This window comes from Watersipora subatra, chromosome 6 (assembly GCF_963576615.1).
Source record: "Watersipora subatra chromosome 6, tzWatSuba1.1, whole genome shotgun sequence".
Taxonomy (NCBI): Eukaryota; Metazoa; Bryozoa; class Gymnolaemata; order Cheilostomatida; family Watersiporidae; genus Watersipora; species Watersipora subatra.
In genome coordinates this window covers 2,467,144-2,494,037 of record NC_088713.1, presented here as the reverse complement: position 1 = coordinate 2,494,037, position 26,894 = coordinate 2,467,144, and the positions used below count along the sequence as shown (strand labels likewise).

Here is a 26,894-nt window from a genome sequence, read left to right as displayed (position 1 = left end):
GTATACAATATACTGCATTACTTGGTTACATTTGGTACAAGGAATAATCTACTAGATTACATGGCCTACAGCTGGTGAGCTGGAATCTTTGGAATTTGATGTAGTGGGTAGAAACACATGAAATTTCTGTGTGATGTATTGGTATGGTTAGACAACTTCAACTTGTTGCAATGGTTATAATGAATTGTACTTGAAGTATTCTCGTAGTTTTGTAGGTACTCTGGTAATACAGTGACCCCTCACTTTTCACCCTTAAACCATAACTGTCACGTACAACTTTTATCGTATTTACTAGGTAAATCAGACACGCTGATTCCGATTTTGTACTCAAAATAAAGATTGGTCCACGAACCTTCAAAGTCATTAAGGCTTTTTTAAAGCATTTCAATATCCTTCTCGAAAACAACACAATCGGCATCACAAGCTCCGTCCATAAATATGTGATGAAACCTAGCTTTTTCAGGAACGGACGTTACAGATGTTTAGTCCGATTTAGAATAATAGAGATGGGTGTCTTAAAACCCATCATTATCTAAATCTAGCCCGTAAAATAATCTCAGTCTTTTATGAAAGGTATATAAACTATTTAAAATTGCTCGTAGCTTGTTACATGATGTTTAAATGGGCTGAACGCCGAGAAAAATGAGCTCAAAAAGTGCGGTTTTATCACAAGCTAGCGTTGTTATGGCGCTTTTTAAAATATGCAATGTTAAATAGCTTATCTACCTTTCAGAAAAGACTGATATTATTTTTAAGGCTGAATTTAGATATTAATGGATTTTAAAACACCCATCTCTATTATTCTAAATCGGTCTAAACATCCCTACTTAACTTCTGTTCCTAAAAAGCTAGGTTGCATCACATATTTATGGGCGGAGCTTAGCGAACAATACAAAATATCTAAGAAAAACAGTTTATCGTTAACTGCAAGCACTTTCCTACTTTTCGTAGATTCAATAAATGGTTTTGAGAGTAAAGGGCATTTAAAACACCTGACGATGGTTTATGGTTTATTAACCGTAACCATTTTCCTTTTATTCTCAAGTTCATAAGAGATTAAGATAGAGGGTGTTTGGGAGGTATGATGAAGGAAATCAAAGGTATACTGCTCTTTTATACTCCACAAGACGTAACAAGATGAACAACGCGCTACGACAACTGCTACCCTAGTGATACTCGCAACGGGATTTCACCAAACCAGGGTATGAGAGAGATTCATGTATTTTATTTTTATTCATTTCTGTTAATTTTTAAATATTATACCCATAAGTACTAAAGCCGCAAAAAGTAAACAGCGAAGTAGCGAGAAAACACTGTGTAGCTCTTACTCGTGAGTCATTCATAGAATGGTTACCGAATGGTTATCGAATAATGAATCAGAATTCCTGTCTTCAAGATAAGGCCTTCCATTCCTGAGCGCTTATAATATTTAATAATTTAATGAGACATATATGCTAATGCTATTTCAGCTAAAGTAATCACAAACCTGACCGACCCTCTGAATGACTATGTTAAACATACGTAGGTATTAATTTGGGTAATAATTTTTGTTATGTAATTTCAGTTTTGCCCAGAATTAAAAAAAACTACCAATGACCTAGTAGCGAAGGATTACTATGCTACCCATCGGTCACATAAACTATGTTTCTGGTGCAATAACTCTAGGATATCACCACACAATTCACTTGGCTACTAGATGATCAGAAATCTCTACTAGTGGCCATGCGCGCACCCACGCAAGTTAAAAACTAATGTTATGCTATTCGACCTTGCTACTGGCTACTTACCTTGAAGAAACCCTTACAACTCTCGCATGTCTGGAGTCCGTAATGATAACCGGAGACTTTGTCACCGCACACTGGACACACTTCCATCACCATGTCGCCTGAAACAGAAACAACTTCTATTTCAACTGTCACATGCTGATAAATCATATCCGGCCACGAAATTTTTTACAGATAGAAGCCTAGTTCATATTGGTCGCATTTCATGCTCAAAACCAAAAAGAACATGATGGAACTTGGTGTAAAAATGTCTGATCCAAACGACAAAATTCAACTCTGTTGAACCTTGTCATCTTTGGCCGATGTAAACTGTTATGACATGCAAGTGTCTAATATGAATCAGGCAAACGATGAGAATGGAATTCGTAACGCCTTGTTAGAAACCTTGTTCACTTATGTTTCCATGACACAGGTAATCAGCAAGTTTGCATCATCCGCGACAAGGAAAATGCGAAAGGCAAGCGAGTTCTCTTCCTGGCATCTTACCGAATGTTTCATGGTTTCATGATTGTGAAAGATGGACATGGCTCTTGTGAATGATGTGCAAGCAAATGCCGGGCAACCTATTCTATTTTAAATATTTTCAAACCTTCGGTTTATCTTATTTTGATTTGAGTAGTTCTGGACATGCTGCTTTGACACCTGATGTTGAAATTATTGTCTTTTTTTATCGAAGTGCCTTCAGCAATCTGCATCATACAAATGACCATTAAAACACTCATCAAGCGCACAACTCCAAATTACCATCATCTGGATCACGGAAACGCAGTGGTTGACAGCAGTGAGCATGCGTATGCCTCTACGATGCATCATGAGAAAGATAACCTGAGGCCGATAAATCTTTGATCACGAGTTTATCATAAAATACATGTTTAGAAGATGCTTAATGTACTAAGGTCAGCTGGTCGTCTGCTAGTGTATTGATTGTCTTTACAAGTGGCATAGAGTTGATAACTCCAACGTTATAGGTAAGCCAAGCCTCGATGACTACCCTCAGCAAATGACAGATCTATATATCTAGATGAAAGACAGATCTATATCATCAATCGATTGCATTCATTAATCAGGATGACAAAGATGACCCTCACCACAGCAATGCTGACCTTGACGATCTAACAGGAGCATTAAAGCCAAGCATGACTATAGGATGTTTAGATATACATGCGCTCATGTACAAAACAGATCAAGGAATGTTATAATTGACACCTGTGAACCTAAAATTTTGTTTAAAAGTTGGATGTACGGCTTATACACGCAGTCTGAAAATTATATCTGTAAACTTGACACTACGTTCAGGGTTCACTTTAGAATGCCAAAATGCTATAATTTATTCAGCAATTAGAGGCTAGGGAATATCCAGTACTTGTCCTGACTGTAATAAGGTCACTAGTGGTCACTGTCATGTGACATCTCCAGCATTTGACTCGATTAATCGGGTTGCTTTTCTTTGATGTTGAAAACTGTACCAGCACTGCGGTTGATAGTTTCCAGCACTACGTTCACAACTTTACATTTAAACTTTACATTCACTGTACTCTGTCTTTTTCGACAAGCGTTATGAAAATCTGTTCGTTGATTTGGTACTTGTTCAGTAATTCGCTGAAGGTGTAACACAAAAGACTTAAACACATATATGCCTCGAGAGATACCCAAGCCATATTTAACAGCTGTCCGGAACAGTAAGAACACTAACATCCCAAAAAACTGCAATGAGAAGTTAGACCAGAAACTTACGTTGATGAATTCTTTACTTGCAGCATCAAAACACTGCTAAGAGCTCACACAGATGAGTCTGCTTGAAAGAACAAAATCTATGTATCCTAAATCATAGGACGGCCATATGCGCGCGGGTGAGGATTAGATGTACGACATTAGAAAGTTTCACTCTAAGCTCTCTTACAGAAAGCCTAAAGGTTCTACTAGTTCAATCAGAGGAATTAGTTTTACGAAGCTAATTATCAATGACTTTCATGACAATCTAGAATTGGCAATGTGCAAACATTTATTTCAACCTGACGATATCTGGAATGTTGATGAAGCAGATTTTCTGCAGTCTACCTACTAAGGTTGTTAGCGGATGGCAAAACTTGCCTAGTAAAATCAGTAGAAAGTGCTAAGCTTATAGCAATGGTTGACAGTGTAAGCGCTGCGGGAAGTGTGATTTGGCTCATGCTTGTATTTACCAGGCCTGTATTCCCTGGTTGCAAGTTGGGGCGGCAAATGTTAGGCGACTAGTTATGAACATCTAGGGGTTTGGAGGGGGCGGTGTAAGCCCCCCTCCAACAGGTTTCTTTCATGTATTGCTTCAACCAGGCCTCTCATGTAAAGTTTTAAAATTTTTTTTATCGGAAAGTATAATTATTTTTTATTATTTGGGGTTTGTTTTAGGTGATGTGACTGCCAGGACGTTTTCAGATTAAAATAGGCTAAACTTGACCGCAGTTAAAACGCTCAGAAAAAAGACATTTCTTTCTTTTGAGCGTTTCAACAAAGATCAATTTTGCCGATTTTATTTTAGGTTCATCCGAAGGTTTCCACGCTTCCGATGAGCCATTGCCAAGCTAATGTTTGGTAAAACTTGACCTTTGGCAAACCTTATAAAAGTCGTTAATAAGAATATTTTGCCAATGATGATAATAGGATGCCTAGAAAATACTAAAAGTTGATGTTTATCTCTATGGCTCGGAATAAAGTGATATTCTACAGCGATCAAAACCGTTCCCAAAGCCGTTGGGCAAATAACTTTTCGAGTTAATGATGTTGAGGACGAGTTATCTAAAGCAATTTATCATTGCGTGGGAACGGCCCACACAAATCCGCTCGAGTTAATCAAGTGTTCGAGATAAAATTTTACATTTTATCCGAGGGCGCGTTATCCGAGTTTGATTGTACTTAGCCGCCGGAAAATCCTAAAAAGTTGGGGCGGCTCAGCCGGCCAGTCGCCCCAGGGAATACGGGCCTGGTATTTACCATGGTGAATTATAAGCCAAACATTTTAATTGGAGGGACACCTGGCACTAGGGGTACAAATCCTCCATTGATCATATCCGACCACCGAGAAGTATCTTTTACTGCTGAAGGCCACCCACAACACTCATCGTACCATTGCTGACATTGATTTGACAATTCAAACTGGAGTTGTCATTCTGATACTTCCCTACAATGCAGCGACGCATTACACTATCACTATGTTTCCATGGCGCGCAGTACTGCGAAGCAGCCCCCTCCGAAGTCGAGGGGATTGTACGTTTCCATGCTGCGCAGTGGTTTTCAGCAAATACCGCAAATTAGCCAGAGAAGAGAAATTGTATAAATCGAATCGCCTGATGGAGAAAAAGAATCGATCACGGATACCGAACGTCATAAACAGTCTTTTTTTATGATTCTGTCGTCATACTTTTATTTACAATACACATTCACAAGGTTTTACAAACCTTAACACACTCTTTACATAGTAATATATTTTTAATAAGTATTTTTTAAGTAATATATTATTTAAACGTTAATTTAGGACTTGCCACTTATTTTTCGAAGTGTTGGCATCGATAACAAAGTCCAGGAAAGTAATCACCTCATCATCCTCGGGAATGCAGACCATAATTAAATTTATGTGGAAGAAGATCGGAAGAATAGTGAAAAAACAAGATTAGCAGGACAACCTTTGTACTAGTTTATGGCCATCGAAAAATCCGTCTCCACGGCATGAGAGCTATGCGCAGCCACTGCGCAGTCGCTGTTTCCTTGCTGCGAATTTGCACTGGCTTCGCACTGATCAGTGCGCAGTGATTTCAGTGCGAAGACGCCGTTTCCATGATTCGGAGATAGCGCAACTCCGAAGCACTGCGCATCATGGAAACATAGTGTATACAGCCTTTGGACATCTCAGACGTTCCGACCGATTGGTGCTAGGCTTAGCGCGACAAGACTGTAGCTATTTATAGAGTCATTAATTAAGGCCAGTTGCCACTATGTCGCCGTTTGTCAGCATTTCTCTTTCAGCGTTCATCGTCAATTATGTGAACCGTGAATTGATGGCAACGACAAGCATCAGCTTGGGAAAGTTTGCAGCTGTCAGACTTTACCAATGCTTCGCCGAGCATCGACGACCGCCTTTCAAATGTGAACTATTTCAGCGATCCTAATTCACGGTCGTGGACAGCTTAGTTTATTCATATCCGTTCGTGATAGTCGCTGCGGGACTAGTTTTTGATTCTCGCATGCATAAACAAAGAGGTTTCTTCGCGAAAAGTTAAAAAGATAAATGTCACGGAGTATTTGATGATGCAAACGCGGATGAGCTTGGGATAGTGTGAACATGGTTATCATCGACGATTACAGAAGTATAGCAGCACCAACAATGAAATGCGGCGATATAGTGTGAACCAGCCTTTAGGTTAATACTTGACCTATGGGGTCAAGGTCTGCATTAAATGCGCATGGTGCAGATGTTCATTGAAACGTTCGATTGCAAAGTAACTCAACTTGCACAGCCCAAATGCGGATCAAGCGAGTCATGGAAACAGTGATGGTTGAGCATCCATAAATCGCGGTACTCTTCTCCGTAACATATTTTCACCCAAATCACGGCATATATCGCCCAATGTACCCATCAAGCGCGTTTGGCTTAATTGGTAAAGACTTGCACTGGCAAATGAGAGGTTCCTAGATCAAATCTTGTGCGATACGGATTCTTTATTCCAAGGTCTCCATAGCAATTACTGAACATACCGAACTACAGACACACCAACTTTGAGATTTATAATGATTACATCTTGCTTCCACTGACTCCTTCAATCGATATGCCTTCGGTGAAGATGGTTTTCTCATTGCCACTAGATAGTTTCAAAGCCAAAAAAGAGGTGATTCCACCCACGACAGTAAATAATGCTCCTGACTGTTTATACAGCGACTTTTCAACTGCATTTCTTGAGCAAGTATCAGTCAAACCATAATAATTTATTCAATTGAATGTTCCCCAGTGGATTTGAACTGGACAAATACGTATCCGTGTAGTTGTCACAAACATACTATAGTTGAAAAAATTCTCCCTCACCATATCTTGTTACTACGGTATATCAAATTATACCATCTTTACAGCTCTGCCCTGTGCGCATGTTTCAGCTGTGAGCAAAAAGTAGCCTACTAGCCTTGAAAACCCTGTCCATTGTATTGAATGGATTGCTATATAGAATGCCTGAACTATTATGTGAACTAAACCAGCCATGCATGCTGGTATTTTATTTAAACATACTGGTACAATAGTACTTTGAATGGAAGTCAAACGGACGCTATGTGAACAACACCATGTGTCTCCGGTACGAAAGAGTAAGCCTGGTTTTCATATGACAGCGCAAGGTCGTAACAGAGGGCTGTATTTCGAAGAAATCGGTCTCCCGTACGAAAAAGTAAGGACAATACCCACCCTGTCCAATGCAAGCATGGTGCCTATGCACGCTATGGAAACACTGAGTCGCAGCCCAAGAAATGCATTGTGCATGATCACTGGGCCGCGCGCGATCATTGCGCTATCATATGGAAACCAGGCTTAATGTGCAAACATAGGAACCAATATTATAAAACAGCTTCACCAGTGTCAACCACATTACTTGTTATTAAAGAATAACCTGAATGAACTCGCCGACTCACCAAGAAAACGCAATACATCTGACAATACCAAGCACCTGCAAACGCCTGCGCATTTCCGCCTACTGGTGCTCTCACTAAGAATGTGAGATTATTCCTGAGGAAGCATGAGGAGCATATAAATGAGCAGCAGTGTCATGGCAACTATTGACAACTGACCAATAACACAATGTTGCACCTTATAGGCAGGATATCTTGTACCTTCTGAGGGACGGTGGAGGACAACTCTCAACAATCAGAAGGAAAACTAAGCCAAACAAAACGAGTAAAAAAAGCTATGAACTCTCTAATTCAGAAGTCTTCAACTGTATCCTCGCTGAAGTAACCCGAGTAAAACTATGAACTCTCTAATTCAGAAGTCTTCAACTGTATCCTCGCTGAAGTAACCCGAGTAAAACTATGAACTCTCTAATTCAGAAGTCTTCAACTGTATCCTCGCTGAAGTAACCCGAGTAAAACTATGAACTCTCTAATTCAGAAGTCTTCAACTGTATCCTCGCTGAAGTAACCCGAGTAAAACTATGAACTCTCTAATTCAGAAGTCTTCAACTGTATCCTCGCTGAAGTAACCCGAGTAAAACTATGAACTCTCTAATTCAGAAGTCTTCAACTGTATCCTCGCTGAAGTAACCCGAGTAAAACTATGAACTCACTAATTCAGAAGTCTTCAACTGTATCCTCGCTGAAGTAACCCGAGTGAAACTATGAACTCTCTAATTCAGAAGTCTTCAACTGTATCCTCGCTGAAGTAACCCGAGTGAAACTATGAACTCTCTAATTCAGAAGTCTTCAACTGTATCCTCGCTGAAGTAACCCGAGTGAAACTATGAACTCTCTAATTCAGAAGTCTTCAACTGTATCCTCGCTGAAGTAACCCGAGTGAAACTATGAACTCCCTAATTCAGAAGTCTTCAACTGTATCCTCGCTGAAGTAACCCGAGTAAAACTATGAACTCTCTAATTCAGAAGTCTTCAACTGTATTCTCGCTGAAGTAACCCGAGTAAAACTATGAACTCTCTAATTCAGAAGTCTTCAACTGTATTCTCGCTGAAGTAACCCGAGTAAAACTATGAACTCTCTAATTCAGAAGTCTTCAACTGTATTCTCGCTGAAGTAACCCGAGTGAAACTATGAACTCTCTAATTCAGAAGTCTTCAACTGTATCCTCGCTGAAGTAACCCGAGTTGCAGGGAAGATGCTACGGTTTGAGGCAGCGCAGGCGACTGACAAAGTTACCCACGTAAAGTTTGCTTTCAAATGTTTCAAAGATAGAAATTATATCCACAACTGATGCTACTGTCTCAGCTAAGTGTTGCATAATATTCATGACAAAAATAGCTTGGGGTTAACTTGCAGATACAAGCCATTGCTAGATAGCTAGCATCTACATAGCTAGTATCTACATAGCTGCATATGCTACATAGCTATTATCTACTAAGACCGGGTCTCTTCTTTTTTAACCCTTTCGCTGCCAACCTTGTACGAAAATAGCTATCGGCCTAGTGCCAGCCATTTAACCCAAAATTGCCGATATTGCTTCATGATATGTATAAAATATTTTTTCAATTTCAAACTCCATGTAGAACATTTTTGTAACATATTTTATTTTGCCAACATTTTAACTAACACTGCTATGCAAAATATTCAATGTATCTATACTTTGTGCGATAATAAAGCTATGTGAAGCGATCGCTACGAAGCTAAGACGATCCTCCACAATGTTCCTTACTCTTACAAAACTATTACTTTCACCACTATCAGAGTCACTGCTGCTACTTTAATTATTTGTATAATCACGAAAATCTAAATCTGAATTAGCTATAATGTCACCAACATAAGTAATTACCTGTTTTCTGACTGGCGCGCGGTAGTTAATGAACTCACAAAAAATTTGTTTGTTTTTAAGTTAGTAGTTTTCAAACAAAAATATAAAATTGCTTCGTTATTTCAGGCTAATTTTATAAAGATATCTTCAGACAATGTTGTCATTTTCTTGAAAGTCCTTTAAAACCGTGGGTTATGTTGTCAACGAATAATAAAATGAAGTTACGAGCAATTGCTGGAAAAGTCGCAATTATGCGTCTGCGGCACTCGACCCCAGAAAACGCATAAATGCGTCTTTGGCAGCGAAAGGATTAAATGTCCGAGAGTCCAATTCATGTACAAAACCGGTGGGCTTAATTAAAAAGCTTCAAACGTATGTTGAGAATTATTTTTGGTACGAAGTCAAACATTTTCTGCATCGTGTTTAGAAAAAAAACTTGTCGGCAATGGTGCATTGAAGATTGACTGGCCACAACCTCAACATTCAATGCTATGGGTTGAAGAACAGGTGCGAAAAGCCAGGTACAGCCTCAATGAATGACATTCAAAATATGCGTAAATGGTACTCAATCGTTGAGACTGTACACATAGACTTAAATCGTTCTTGACCTACCTATGCAAGAGTGATAGAAATGAGAGACGAAAGGCTATTGTAGCCAACAGAGGCAGTCATATCTAATCTTAATGGTGCTCAGCAGAGGTAACAAAAATCAGTATGAGATATGCACTCCTCAGCCACTGCGTGTAACATAACTCGCACCTTAGTATTTTGATAATATTTTTGACATGAGCTTAATTTATGATCTTTGTAATTAGAACTGGATATCTCAGGGTGACTACTGGGTGACAGGGAACCACAGGTGGTAGCTCTTCCTGCATATCTAAATTTCAAGGCTCATCAGAGCATCTGTGCCTGTGGAGTGCTATTTTAGGCATTGAAGGTAGCCAATGACTACTAGCTGTACCAGAGTCCACCTAGCAAAAACCGATTCCTTCCTCCTGCTAGCAATAGACTATTGTAATCCATTCAACTTCGTGGGGTTACGTTCCAGACACACACCAGAAATAGAGTATTTTCCGTAAAATAAAAACTAGATTTTCTGCAAGCACGAGTCATAATTTTAACACTTAGGAACCCTTAAAGACGAACTTAGACAAAATTTCAGTAGAATTTACCAAAAAGTGTCGATATTTCTCTATCATTTGTGATTGTTTCTGATGCTTGGGGTGATCTGATTGTCTAGGTGTTTCAGGAATAAATCGATGAAACTCTTTCGCGGTCAAAATGCTAAGATGAAAATTACTTGTGAAATGACGTCACTAGGTATTATCGTAGATGGTCGATATCGGCTTTCGCGCTAAAGTTGCAGCATTACGCATCTTTGCAACTATAGATGTTATAATAGCACTTGATCAAAGCATTGGAACAGTGATCAACCTTTGTCAATTTTAATCGTGAAACATCGTGGCAGTCACAAATGCTCAAACAGAATAAAAAATAAAAAAATAATACAAAATAAAAAATAATACAAAATAAAATCAAATAAAACACTTTTTGATAAAATCTACGAAAATTTTGTGTAAGTTCATCCTTAAACTGCTTTCAAAGTACTTACTTTACGCATACTTACCCTATATAATATAAGCCTCATCTGCTTTATTTAAAAAAACTGGTAATAGAACAATACATAGGCTGCACCTTTTGTGTAGGCCGCAGAACTCATGACGGTGCTTTTTTAACACGGCAGCAACTTGGATAGTTAAAACAGAACAGTGCGGTTTGGCACTGTTCCGTATTACCAGAAGATTTTAAACCCAGTGCCTAGCATAACAGTATCGTTAGGCATTGTTTCATGCACTAACCGGAGATTCCATTTAATGCGCCCTAGCGGTGAAAGAAGAAACGACAGAATAAGCCGTATGGCTCAAAACACAGGAAAAAAGTAGCGGCTAATAGCTGGAAAAGTACGATAATCTTAAATACATTAAGAGTGTCTGTCTAAATCTAACCTAAGAACGTTAAAAAAGCTTGTCTCACATAGGAACCATACTCGGCTACGCCATTTTGCAGCCAAGCACGATATCGACTGCGCCTTTCGACTAACTTACTGAATTAACTCTTTCGCTACAGTAAGCCAATGTATCGGCTTTCGCGGTAATAGACATATAGACCGTAAGCCGATATATCAGCTTATCAATAGAGTTTTACCTTTCGTTTCATTACAAAGCCTACACATTAGCTAGACCAATCAAATGTTTCTGCCAATCACGCGCCACCAATTGAAAATCTTTTTGCTAAGCAATTCCATTTCTAATCATTTTTCAAATAGGGCAAACTAGATCCTTATCGTCATGGCAATGATAAACTCACCGCATTCTTTCAATGCAAAGGAAGCATCTGAAACTTTGCGAGAGTGAGAGTCACTAAACAATTTTATACTTATCTTGTAGACTGTAGAGATTTTTGTTCTGAATAGGATGCATTTTACAGTAGTATTGATATCTGCAATGATTATCGAAATATTGCGTAAATACTACTGGTATATTAATTTTTCGAAAATTTGTTTGAATTAATTCGGTCAGAATAATAATTCGGTCAGAATTTCAAGCGGTAGTGAAAGAGTTAAAAAATAATTGTATACCTATATAGCTATTACATCTGATGATCCCGCCAGGTACTGAAGGTACCTGAACGTACTAGTTATTATAAATGTAAGTACATGTACATGTTTATGTACGCGCAACAGACTTGTATAGTGTATTGAATATACAATTCTGAAGCCCTTTAGAAATGAATGATAACTGAACAGTGAAGCATGACTCAGGATTAACGGAGTTAAGTCCTGCTGACATTCCTGAGCCAATCAGAATGAGGACATCAAAATAATGGAAAGCCCTTATGGGCGATTGATTCCCTGTAGATGAAGGAGAGATGGTCAAATTCCATTCATTATTTATTTTTAGAGATATTCCTGGTAGAATCTATTTTTATCACTGATATAAACCAGCTCAGCGCCCAGGGATATTAATATCAACGAACTGTGCTCTATCATTCATGCCTTAAGCCTGGTTTCCATATGACAGCGCAAGGCGCGCAACAAGGCGCACGACGTCGTGCGTAGGCCAGTTGTGATATGGAAACGTCAACGTACGACGGTCGCGCGACGTGCGTACGCTGATCGCAAGTATCCAACAGAATGGATCCTTGCGATGGGTGCGTGCGATTATGTATCCCACAATACACCGCTAGACCTTTTCAACCTATCCCACAATTCCAGCGAAAGGCTTTGTTCCGAAGAAATCGGTCTCCCGTACGAAAGAGTAAGCCTGATTTTTATATGACAGCGTAATTTCGCAACGGAGGTCAGTTTTTCCGAAGAAATATGTCTCTCCTACGAAAAAGTAAGGAAAATATCCACCCTGTCCAATGCAAGCATGGAGCTTACGCGCGATATGGAAACACTGCCTCGCGGCCCAAGAAATGCATTGCGCACGATCACTGGGCCGCGCGCGATCATTGCGTTGTCATATGGAAACCAGGCTTTAGCAACGAGGCTGACGGTGTTTTGCTCTAAGTATACAAATGTAGGCTACTGAAAACCGCGATACAGCGAAGCCATAATAACATTGAAGTCATAAAGTAGGAAGGTTTACTGTATTGCCAGATCTTTGTGGAAGAATTCATATAGTGTTCAGAACCACTGATTGTATTTTGCTAAAAAGTTGTTGGACAAACTTATTCATAGGGAACCGATAGTCTGGCAAGATCTGTCCAAAGCACCCACATTTGATTAGCAATCGCTTGATACAAACACAAGATTTACAACAGCGGTCAATCTTGTTCATACACATGGGGGTCAAAGTTACAAACCAACATACAAAAGTGAATTTGCGCTCACTGCTGATTTACTTTATAATCATTGACTTTATCATGCAATTACCCAGATAATGAAGTGCCATTATCCAGATAAGAAACTGGAAGTATCCAGAAAGTATTATCTAGATAATGCTAATAATACAATTCGGATACATAATTTAAAGGTGAGAGAATGAAGCATGACATCAGCTCAATTGTAACATCAAAAATAATAAATTATTAACGACTGAAAACAATAGGCAAACAAACATGGCTCATATATAATTAAAAATCGGCAGCGTGGTCTAAGGATCTTTTACGACCCTAAACAGACTCAGTCAGGTGCTGCTATAACTATAAACTGCGAGTTTTTTGCATAGAACCACCGGAGTTGGCACACAAAAGAAATTAAATGATTTAAATCGTTGATTTGAATCATGATTTTTTAGGCAAAATCACAATAGTTATTTTTTTCCATAATTTGCAAAAAAACTAGTATTTTTTTACAATCTTGTATCGGTGTGAATACAATAGGTTTGTAAGCACTCCTCCGCTATGAATTAGCAAGTTGAATGGAGATAATTGACTGCATGTGTAGTACAATGCTACGGAAGGACCGTTGAAGTTAGGACCCATGAGTTTATTGAGTAAACCTCTAAGTAGGATTAATTGTGAGGTAGCAACTGTAACTGGTACAGTATTCCTTCTCTACTCTGTTTAATAAATGACATTATGACAGCAAACTCTTCACTGCTATCACTCACGTGTGAGTATTGAAGAGTATTCTCCCAGTTTGGTTTTGTAGATTCAAACAAAAGAAACCTGTATTGAAAAAACTGGCAAACTGGTATTTACATTCCGAATGAGGAACCAAATCGATGATCACAAAATAAAAAACCGCTTACATAGTTCAGTGCAGTTTTATGCCTTTGGCTTTCATTCGTATTGCTAGTAGCTCTCCTTCACTAACTTACATGTAGTCTGCACATTATAACTCTATATGACGGTTGAATGCAAGAAATATAAGATTTTTTTAAATACTAAAAAGTAAGCTACCTGGCATTCTGATGTGCAATGCATACACAGGCAATTCACATAAGCACAATAGACCAAAAACAAAATTTCTAAAAAAAACAACGTAAAAATAATAAAGTAAATAAAAAAGATTGTAATTTTCTACCCGTGGGAGCAACCATGGCCATGTCTTTGGCACGGCCATTCAACTAAAATATCTGTGCAGATGGTAGCCAGTAAGACAACAAGCACTAAGCATTACTAACTGGTCTTCCAACTATTTCTTGTAACTTACTGGTAGTTGAAATTGTTTTGAAAAGTTATACCAATAATAAACATTAAGTAGAAATAAACTTTAATAAAGATAATGTAATCTTGCAAATACCTCAAGAGGTCTGAGGACAGATGAGGAAGATTAGAGAGAGGTAACCTCGAGAAGTTGAACTGACGGTGATAGAGAACGTCATAAGAACTGAGCTGACAGAAGACAACTGACGGAGCACTGATAGCAAGCGTCTAAGTATAGAGGAGTAAATGAGATGATAACACACTCCATTTGTTTCTAATGTTGGTGCACTTTGTCAGCAACCATTCCAAATTCTGCCTGCGTCATATATGAACCAATCGTCTCGTGCCAGAAACAATAACCGAGTACCCAGTTTTAAACCAATTGTTCATCAGAAAAAATCGAGTATTCTATTTCATGAGTGTTTTTATTTTCCTTTCAGAAATGAACTCCGTTTTCATTTTGCGATTTGAACTTCCTGTTAATTTAGAAAAATGACAATTTTTGAGAGACCTTGTGAAATATTTGAAGATTTTGACAAACTCTGATTTCTGTCAGAGCTGCTGAAGTGTACAGCAGCCTCTCATACCTACCGATGGCTGAGCGATGATGTTGTCTCTCTACAATAGTCACTAGTAGCTCACAGACTGGGCTGGCTTGGCACTGCTACTGAAGACCAAAGACCAAGCCTTATCTGACAGCAGAGCAAGACAATCTTCTCGTTATCAGCAACTATCTCACCTTGCATATGCACGCAAAAGACTGAATCCGGGATAGCGAAAATACATAGGTAAAAAATAATTATCGGATGGTACCATAAAAAAGAACGGTTTACCTTATAAATCTTGCAATTTCACCTATGCATTACAGTTCATATAATATACCTTATCACTCCACCTATCGTGCTGGTCAAGTTCACTTCAGTCAAACGATGTACATAATTTAACCAAGACCAAAATTTTCATAAGCATCATTCGCTTTTCCATACATGCTTCATTTGTACGACATCTGATAACCTTTTCAGATGCTATAGTAATTTTCGATCATAATTACTATCCCAATAGTAATTACGATCAGTCGTATGATAGTACCCTCTACAAAACTTGACCATCAACAAAAAGGAACCTTTACATCCAACCTGCTGACTGTTTTACACTTCCAAAATGGTAAGCTGTAGTCACTTGGACTTTCCGTCAGCTAAGTTTTCGAACCCGGCGCTAGATCTCGATGACAACCACACTCAGTAAAAAAGATCGCGATAAGAACCGCTGCTTGTTTGTTCACTTACAACAGAGTCGCTGATAAGCCCTCCCCTAGACTGCTACAAATAGTACTAAGGTCGTTTTGTGGTGGCTGCCCTTAATGGATGATTGAAGTTTTTCCACATCAGCTGCGAGACCCTGGCAGCAAAACCGTTCATAAAAGTGCTGACTTTCACCTACACAATATACTTTGAAAATGCTTTATCTGTCTATGGTTTAATGTCTATGGTTAAATGCCTATGGTTCAATACAAAGCAGCCAACTCTTGTGCTGACCAACAACAGCTACGGGCAGCAACCGGGTAAATTTTATTTGCTGCTATAAGAATGATGCTTTAAGAATGCAACTACACTGAAAAGTAAGGCTTCCAGATTATGGGTACTCCGAGCGTACTGCGAGGTACTCACATCCTTAACCTGGAAGCCCTAGGGCAAATGAGAGCAATCTTATACCCCTATGTTTTGAATAAAACAAAGGCTTAAAACACAATGAAAATCTGACCTATTCAGAATATATGAAAACAATATGTTATTGGAAGGTCACCCAAAGAAGAGTTTATTGTTATCACAAAACAGCAACATATAAAAAACAACTCACTCTATGGTTTCTGACCTTTTACTGTCTCTTCTCCGCTATTATCTTGTTAAATTGTCTCTCTTTTTTCGGTAAGTGAAATGCACAGGTCATTTTCAGGATTGATGACATTACTATATTTATTCGTGATCTATAGAAGAGATGAACATTGATTCCTGCGTCTTCATGAACACCACTTACATGTGCTCGTACCCCCTTGAAGTGGTACGAGCTGTTGTTTGGCATGGTGCAGGATTCAATGTTCATCTCTTCTATAGATCCAAAATAAGTATCGTAACGTCATCAATCCTGAAAATGACTTGCACATTTTACTCACCTCCAAAGATAATAGCTGAGGCGCGTTACGAAAGCAGTCAAAAATCATCGAGTGAGTTGTTTTATGTATTGCTGCTGTGTGATAACATTAGACAATTTTAAGAATGACCTTGTAATAACATATTGTTGTCATATATTCCGAGTATGTATGTTTTTCATTGTGTATTGAGCCTTTGTTTCATACGAAACAAGAATGTGCTAAATATAATTTAACCTTGTCAGTCAGAGAGGGTGAAAACGAATAGATAAGTGGGCAGTAAAGCGAGGAAACAAGTTACTACTTTCGATTATCATACATCATGCATGAAGCCCTCCCACCTTTTTATACATAGCAGCTAATCGAGTTAAGGCTATTTAAACAGAGTGTTTTGTTCCCTTAGAAACATCTGACAATACTCTATTGAAGATGGAGGTATTGATGACAGCCACAAGATATTTCCTCCAACGAATTCCAGCGAGTATTAAACCATAACTGTCACGAACAACTTTTATCGTTGTTCCTAGGTAAATCAGACACGCTAATTCCGATTTTGTACTCAAAATAAAGATTAGTCCACTAACCTTCAAAGTCATTTAGGCTTTTTTAAAGCGTTTCAATATCCGTTTCGAAAACAACACAATCGGCATTACAAGCTCCGTCCATAAATATGTGACGAAACCTAGCTTTTTCAGGAACGGAAGTTAGGAATGTTTAGTCAGATTTAGAATAATAGAGACGGGTGTCTTAAAACCCATTATTATCTAAATCCAGCCTGTAAAATAATTTCAGAATTTTATGAAACGTAGATAAACTATTTAAAATTGCTCTTAGCTTGTTACATGACGTTTAAATGGGCAGGACGCCGAGGAAAATGAGCTCAAAAAGCGCGGTTTTATCACAAGCTCGCGTTGTTATCGCGCTTTTTTAAATATGCAATGTTAAATAGCTTATCTACCTTTCAGAAAAGACTGATATTATTTTTAAGGCTGAATTTAGATATTAATAGATTTTAAAACACCCATATCTATTATTCTAAATCGGTCTAAACATCCCTACATAACTTCTGTTCCTAAAAAGCTAGGTTACGTCACGTATTTATGGGCGGAGCTTGTTATGCCGATCGTGTTGTTTACAAGACCGATATTAAAACGCTATAAAAAGCCTTGATTACTCTGAAAGTTAGTGAACTAATCTTTATTTTGAGTACAAAATTGGAATCAGCGTGTCTGATTCACCTAGAGAGTACGATAAAAGTTGTTCGTGACAGTTACTGTATGGTTTAACCCTAGAGGACAAAGCTTCTTATTACAAATAGAATTAAAGAATGGTAGAGCTTGCAAGGCAGTTAATTAGATGCAACCGTGACCTTTTAGAGGTACAGTTAGAAGTGTCAGGCATGGTGACAAAGTGTCTATTTTAGTAGCAGACCTGCTAGGCATATCATACTTAATTCCCAAGTTGAGAGGGAATTCCTATTGCAACACTCTATAGCCTAGAGCCCTAGATGATAAGAAGTTGCACGGTCCCTTATCTATGCAAAGCTCAAACACTCCCAGCTGTGGCTGTGCACGCAGGACTCCTGGCTAACTATCTTCAGCACACGCCTAGTAACAGCCAAGAGCCATTGGGTGAGAGGGAAATGTGCTGGTCTGTAATGGATGTACGCATAACTATTACTATAGCTGATGAGAGCAAACCCAATCACCTAAAAGTAACTGATTAATTTGGGCACATCTCTTAGCATGTATTGGCTTATTAATAGGGTTTCACTTTTCTTTTCATTACGAAGCCTACACAATTAGCTAGACCATTCAAATTTGGTCTCCAATGAAACAACCTTGTTGCCAATCACACGCCACCAATCGAAAATCCTTTAGTTAATGGTTGACTTGCAACAAAATTCACATTACAGTTATTTGATATCAAAAGATTCACCATGTCTTACTCTGTTGTGTTGTAGGCGCAAAATATGTGGGAATGTGATTACAAGCTCTTTAAAAGCTCAAAAACGAACAGTTAATCGCAGCCACACGAGACCGCCGTAGTTTGGATTCTCTTTCCAAAACGGCTCAAATGTGACGTAGCTGTGTTAGATGGTTTCTGTTTACACTTTCATGCAACCTTATTCGTCCAAATATTTCACAAATATACTTCACGCATTCACTAAAACCATGTCTATTGTTCTTACGCGTCTGTTTTATCATCATTTTAATGCTGTCACTTTTAGCAGTGATATCTTATAGCTTACCGTAAAAATTCGTTTAATTTTTTAGCCTTAGCTTGAAGGAGTACTTATCATTTTCTGATAAACATGACGAGCCTGTTGGTCATTTGTGATAATCGAAAAGTGCTGCAGAAATTATTTGCGAAGTATTGGGTCACATGATCAGATTACGACTTGCCGATTAGATCAAAGCGAAACAAAACAGTAAAGTAGCGAGCATCTATATTTGGTACGGGGTCTTCGGTAAAACCCGAAGTGTTTGTCATAAACTAGTGCTACGATAAGCTTTATATTGAGCTTTCTATTGCCCTTTCACGTGAGAACATCACGTGACAAGACGATAACCAAATTTCATGACTACATCAGAGAAATAAAGAGATTCCAATCTACGGCGGCTTTTCATTTTTGAGCTTTTAAGAGCTTGTAATCACATTTCCACACATGTGGCACCTACAACACAACAGAGTAAGACATGGTGACTCTTTTGATACCAAATAACTGTCATGTGAATTTTGTTGCAAGTCAACCTTCAAGCAATTCCATTGCTAATCAATTTTTAAAACGAAAAAGCAAAATCGCTATCGTCATAAACTCAGTGCATCCTATCTGCACAGAAATTTGCGAGAGTGGGATTCGCTAAAGAACTTTATACTTATCTTGTAGAGACTTGCTGAGAATTTTTTTCTGAATAAGTCGCATTTTACAGTAACACGATATCTGCATTGATTCTCAAAACTTTGCATGAGTACTAGCAGTATATCAATTTTTCGAAAATCCGTTTGAATTAATTCGGTCAGAATAATAATTCGGTCAGAATTTAATGCCTTAATGCCTCTAGACTAGAGGTTCCTCTCTCAATGTTCAGTCTCATAGCCACTTGAGCTAAGTCATAATTTGCAACAGTACAATGGAGCACTGGGATGAAGCAAATAAAGATATGACAGACGCTTCTACAACGTAAATAATCTGTTCCAGGAATGTTATGTTATGCGATGTTATACATGTAAATAGCCGAATCCATTTTAAGATTTTCTTTAAACTCACCTCACAAAAAAATTAACTCAACTTTTTAATGACTGAACAGTAGCTATAGTAATGTTGGCTTGTATTAACAAATGTTTTCCTTTTTTCTTAGTCTATTGCCGAAAATTACAGGAATTTTACAATAAGTTAAGGAGAGAGCACACCTTCAATGTCAATTTACATCGATTTTTTCAAATTTTTCCTAGACAGCAGGAGAAAAATTAATAAAACTATTGTAAATGATGAAAATAACTAAACAGCAAAAAATATTTTTACTAGAAGAAAAGCGGTTTCTGCAGTCGGTCCATTGACAGAGTTAGAGGTTAGGATTAAAACTTCTTTCAACGAGACTCCAGTTTATGACATACAGCTTGGTAGAACGACACTCTAACAGCCGTATGAATCGATCGGCCTTATGTATAAATTTCTAGATAATTGTGCAGCTACTCATCGTCTGCACTATATCGGCACACCTGATGACCTCTCATGGCACACTAAACTATATAATAATACTCGTGTATATATAAACGAGCTACACTAATACGTCGCTTTTTCCCAAGTGTGACAAGAGAGACGACAACATTGTTAGGGCCAGCTAAGAGTTTCTTGCTATTCGAATCAAATTTGAGAACTCTTACTTGATGGTAAAATGGAACTTCTTATGTAATACAAAGCAAAAGTTTCACATAAACTTTTTATATTATGTGGAACAAAAGTTAAGAGGTTTACGTTATAGGAGCGTCTACTGTACTTGTATATTAGGGCAAAGGAAAGAAATATCTCTGTATTTTTTTCAGGCATTGCCTCATTCGGTACATTAAGGTGCGGACATCTTTGCCCAAAAATAGAATTACAGGAGGAATACTTTCAGTTCACCAGTCAGGCCAATACAAATACTCAATTAGTTTATGAGTTATGTACAATGTTGTGTGACGTTCTGCATCGACCATTCAAGTCAAGTTCACAATCGCACCTACCTTTCACAGCGCCCGTTATAGAAGACTTTCGTCGATATTTCCTGGTTGGCTTCTTGCCTTCAGTCCGAGTGGATGCATCCCCTTCTGCCTGAATATTTTCCGAGTTCAGAATAGATGCTGTCATGCCTAACGTCTGACTCTCATCATTGATATGCAGAGAGGTCGTTGGGCTGTCAGCCATCGACTTGCAAAGCACGCATCTTGTAAACGAAGAACAAGATATTAAGGTGGCTGTAGACCTAGTATAGTTCTACATACTATCACTGGACCATCCAGCTTCTGCACAAAAATAAAATATATATTTTGGTCTAAATTAAATTATTTACTAGTAATGGTAATTAAAAAACTAGTATGAGCATCATTGTGATAGCAGTTGCCGGGGGGGGGGGGGCAGTAGGCAAAATGGAGCAGTTTTCCTGCTTCATTTTGTGAAGTGCAAAAGTACAATGGGCTTGTGACGCTTGTCATCACTACTCTTGACCATCGAAATTGTCAAATGAACTTGAGAAAAAGAGAGAAATCCTTACAATTGATGATAAAGTGACTTTATTGGATGAGTTTATTGGTTTCTACTTTACAGATTGTCACTTCCCGGGGCATTGCTCCCTATTAATCATGAATGATGAGGGATTACTGCAGCAAATAGCTTCGAATCATGAGTGCTTTTGCTAACAGTATATTAATCCTTGAAAAAAATTGATTGTTCCCTCCGTGGAAAATAACTGTCAGCTTTGGTAATCCATTTACCATTAAATTGGCTGTGGGAAAAATCTTAATGGAAAAATCTTAACTAATTACATTTTCTGACCTGACCAATTTCTGACCAACTGTGTTCTGACCTGACCAGTTTCTGACCAATTGTGTTCTGACCTGACCAGTTTCTGACCAATTGTGTTCTGACCTGACCAGTTGGGTGAAGCCTCACTATAAGCGTGAACCTATTCCATCATGCATGCATGTGAAAATAGTACGATTAACATGTGTACTGAAAAACTAAGAAACTAAACGAATACCTCTGATTCGTCAAATAAGTGTTTTACGCCGCTAAAGGGTTTAGTATGTTATGAGGGCGTGAACACATTTTTAATTCTTTCGCTACCAAATATAATTCTTTACCGAAACATGATTACGTATTGTGTAAAACCTAATATAGTCACGGCCATGCATAAAGTGTCATAACCTTTGAACCACACGGTCTATAATAACTAATAAGTATTTTGACACCAAACTTATACTAAAAAAATCCATAAATGTGTTGCAGAACGAGCTCGGACATTTTCCATACATTTCCATTGAGACTGTGAGCATGTCCAACCCAAGCCATACATGACGACTCCGGGTCATGCCATAGGCTACAGTTTTTGGTCATACGCAAACACCTTGCCGAATTGTACTACATGAATCATGGTAGCGAATAAGTTGAACTTGGTAGTGTTTTTATCTTTTTTGCTCATGTCTGGGCCTTTATTTTGCTAGGAATAGCTGTCAATCCTTGTATGACCTGTTCTCCAATAGCCAATTTGAAACCAAAAGGCATGCATTAAAAAGGCTGTGATAATCCAATAGAAGACCTAGTAGATTGTACGTAAAACGTGTCTTCATCACAGAAAATACAGAAAGCACATTAAGGTGCAAGGAGCACTATTCCTTTAAATATAGAAACAAAAACTAACAGTGCTATATGCCATCAGTTGAAGCATTTTATTTTTTCAGGTAGTACAGACACTCCCTGAACACTGCTCCAGTTAGTTCTAACTAGCGACAGGCAGTCTGTAGCATAGTGATTGCCAGGTGCCCATAAAACGCATATTTCAACCATATACATTGTTATTTGGCAATACTAAAAGGCGGTCGATTGGGCCAAGTGTTGGGGTGTCCATCTACCAATTAGAATTTAATGATTTCAAATACTGTATGATGCAACCTTCTTTCTCAACCTCTGTGCTTCGAACAAGTACAGCTCTCACTATAATAAATAGTAAATGAAAAACTAGATGTTTAATTACTTTACAAAAATCGTAAGAATATCAGCAACTAAGAATATATTTTTTGGGTTTTATTATATTTGCGAAAAACCAAACATTATTTCAAATGAGGGTCCTTTTTTCATTCATTAATTTTAACAAATTTTGTTAACTCATAAAAATACTCACCATAATTTAATTATAGTGGATATACATGAAATCAAACAAAACCCAACCAAAGACAGCCTTACTTGACTATCTGACAGAAATGACATCAATGACCCTCTCAGGCATACATTATTTATTAATAAAAGTTAGGCAATGTGGTCCGTTAATCACTTAACATATGAACATAGCATGAACCTTCAGAGAAACTTTGGTAAATCACATATACGGTATATAGCAATAGAGTTTTTTTCAACTAATCCAAAAAAGATTATTGATGATGTTTATGCTCTCAGGAATTAGTCTTTTTTTAAGAAAAAGTCTTACTAATTTACCAATTTTTTAATAAAAAGCGTTTTATCGCTTTTAAGCTTTTTTGTGCAAGAAATAAGTTTACCTAGTTTCTATAGCACTATGAAGGGGCCTTTTAGAAAACATGTTTGGCAATTTGAGGCTAAAATGCTTTTAGAAAGCCTACAAGTTATAGTTTATTCACGAGGGCAAAAATTTGTTTTAAAACAAATTGGTCCAAGAGCTTTCACAAGCACGTCACATTCTGAGCCAATACTATTCGAGCCAATACTATTGAAGGACTTTGAAAATTGTGTGATCTGAAATACGGCCGATTGTGTTTTGCAAGCTAAGCTGATTGTTGTAAGCTAAGACTTTACATTATTAATGATCATGTCATGAAGCTGAACAGGTTTTGATGGCGATCATTAGACTTCGACAACCTTGACCGCAATATTAAAATGTTACCTAGCAAAATAAGACGTGTTTTTAACCCGAAAACAACTGCCATAAAACAGCCAGTGCACAAAAGATAAAGATGGCAAAGCAAACATCATAAAACATAAATCATCGTCCAATCATAAGAGATGTAACCATTCATTCTAACAACACTCGCTAAACCGTGTGTGTCGCTAGATACCTATGACGTATCATTGCAAGGATGACTGCATAGCAATGTCCTACAAAAGATTCAAATCCAAAAGTTCACTAGAATGCTTCAGGGTTCATTACAATGGATCATTGCTTTTAATGACCAATAAACAATGCTTCACTTGCAGAAAGAGGTGCCCAGTTTTTGGCCTGATAGAGGGTTATCACGCAAACTTGGAGTAAACAAAGTAGAATTCACAACAAAAAAGACTTTTTCAGCGTTTTTAGTTTGTTCGAGCTATTGTACATCATCAACTCTGGAAATTTTTATATACTCCATGCAAATTTGAATCATTGAAACGTTATAGTGCAAATTCGTCAACAAAGAGTGACTTCAAAACCATTAGAAGAATGGAAACGCGGTGAATGACAGCTATACATACAGATTTTATGGAGCCTTAACATTCGTAAAGCAACACCCCGATGAGAAGACATGGTATACAAACCTTGTCCTTCTACGCCCTGAGCCTCTTCACATACCATTGTTATACGCTTAACGATGCAAGCATTATGAAATCACAAGATTAATAACAAGCACTTGCAAAGACAATTTTAAACAGATAAAACCATGCTTAGTTTTACAGTTTCATTATGAATAAGCTATAGTAATGAAACCTTATTTGTCACTGTATGGGTGTTAGTTTGACTAAATACTATGCATTTTCACATCTTTGATATAATTTCATCACTTTTAGTCTAAAAACCTTTTTTTCTTCTAAAAACTTATATGCTCCGTGCCTACTTCCAGGTCACTGAAAATGGCTCTCAAAAAAAAGGTCTCAAGCTCCATCTGATTGCTGAGAACCAGCATCTTTAACATACAGCTGCAGGTTATCTGGTTGTAAATGAAAGAAATTCCAGACATCACCCGGCTTTTTGAAAAAGATAATAAATAACACCATCAAATTATATTCCATTTTCATGAACAAGAAATACTAACCTATCTAACTTCGTTTGTTTTGAAACAACCAAGTCAAGTTTGCTATGGTTTTATTGTTTATTTCAGTTTAGGATATAAATTAGATCAGTTTTTGGACCTAATTAATTTTTCTGCATACTATGTTTTTTCTCATTGTCATTAGTGATAAATTTCAATTACGGAAACCTATGTCAATAAAACTGTCGGAACAAAGAAATGTGAGGCATACTCTGAAATTACCTCCATGGTACTTATATGATTTTAAGCTTGCGTGAAAATCTTCGAGACTTGAAATGAAAAACTGCCGACTGAGATAGTGCGAAATTATACTTGACATATCTGAACAAGATACAGCTTAATATTCAGTTACATCAATGTGAAAGCCATTTAGCACAATAGCGATATCCTGGTTAATTTATGAACAGGATGTTACTCAATTGTACCATAAACAAACCGATGGCCGGTTATAATTACTTGTGAGAATTTAAATATTGCGTGAAATGAACTGATGATCTGACCATTGGGATGCAGCGGTCCAGCAAATGATCGTCAGTTTTTGCATTGAGAATGCACAAACAGCTAACCAACTGTGTGGTTTGTGTAAGGTTTCTATTTTAATATGATGCAATTTCAGTGACGACCAAATAAACCGAAATTTGCTCTTGGCACCCGACTTGCCGACCCCTATCTCATTCTTTGTTGTTTGCATCTTTCTGATCGTTACCAAGTCATTTCCAGTCAAATAATTACTTGGTTGGTGCCACGTTATAATAATATAAATGAGTAAAAGTACCATCGCAAAGGTTATTAAATGTTTTGGTCTTTACTTTAATATTGCAATTCAAAATGTCTTAAAATTGTTGAGCACCCCAAATCAAGCCTTCTCTAAAGGTAATTGAGCAATAAAAATGGACATGATCATATTATCTTAATCTAAGTTTGTAAAGCAATTAGATAAATGCTAATTTCGATCAACAACTATCCTTACCCATTCTGAAAAACAAGTCAATAGTCATTAAATAAAGTATTCGTAGTTAGTCAACTATTAGTCTTAGCGCTACTCTTTCTGTATCATTCATACCTTTTTACGAGCACACACCTATAAGCCGAACAGTACTAAACCTTGAATAAACAGGAAACTCAAAAACATCTATACACAGACTTTTGATGGACTTTTGATACACAGACTACACAGATTTTTGAGGCACCTGTGCTGCAGATGACGATAATTTCATGCGGTCAAACTTGTGGGAATAACAATGGATCTATCCATGAAATGGCTAAAAAAAGCTCTGCAGTATTTATAATACTTACTCGACACTTACTCGATAGATATAGCACACTTGTAATTAGCCCCAGGGGCCTTGAGAAAGTGCCTCAGAAGTAAAAATTTTGTTGATACTCTGGTTCACCTAGACTCCAGCATTAGGCTTAGTTATGATTGTAGTTATAGGTATTTATGAGTTATAATGTTCTTGCAATGTCAATACATTTTAAAAACTGTGAAGTTAAGCAGTACTAATGTAAATCAAACGCTATAATCGACTAATTGAGGCGTAACTACTGCATTAATTAAATCTAATCCGATACTCCTATAAGTTCGTTATGAGTTTATATTATTATACATGTATATTGATGCTAAAACTAATATATCTACAGAAAATTCACCAAACAAAGAGCAGCATGAGTTGGCAACAAGCGGTTAAATAATGCAAATTATCACACCTTGTTATAAAAATATGAATTATTTCCAAGTCCTGGTAGCATGAATGTGTTTTATAGTTTTGACCAAACCACCCAGTAGAAAATCTCGCCCTTAACATTTGCTTCGAGAAAGTTATTCCGCAGCGAACGATTGCTCCGTCGGCGATTTTGTTAGGAACAGAAAAATGAGGTGACAACTCCGCCAAAAATAGTTCTAATGAACTTAAACTGCAGGCTCAAATTTTCCTAAAATAGACTACTTATATAGTGCATGTGTATATGTATAACATGCCATATGAGTGCAGGTTAAAAAAATTAACGTAAAACAACCCATAAACACAACCAGATTAATTTTTGATGTTTTATAATGCATTGTACACACAAATAAGTAGATCTCTCGAACTCGGAATAGAAGTG

General features: G+C 37.6%; 1 protein-coding gene across 1 annotated transcript in view; it reads right to left on the bottom strand.

The window, feature by feature from the left end:
* The window catches only part of LOC137398590 (nuclear receptor subfamily 5 group A member 2-like), a 42,854-nt gene extending 16,276 nt beyond the window's left edge, over window positions 1–26,578 (bottom strand). Inside the window, exons 1-3 of the mRNA XM_068084751.1 lie at window positions 26,499–26,578; window positions 20,784–20,983; window positions 1,788–1,885 (exon numbers count right to left, since the gene is read on the bottom strand). Coding sequence (XP_067940852.1) covers window positions 1,788–1,885; window positions 20,784–20,964 — 279 coding nt within the window. The 5' untranslated portion in view covers window positions 20,965–20,983; window positions 26,499–26,578. The remainder of the gene's footprint in view (window positions 1–1,787; window positions 1,886–20,783; window positions 20,984–26,498) is intronic.
* Window positions 26,579–26,894: the final 316 nt, after the last annotated feature.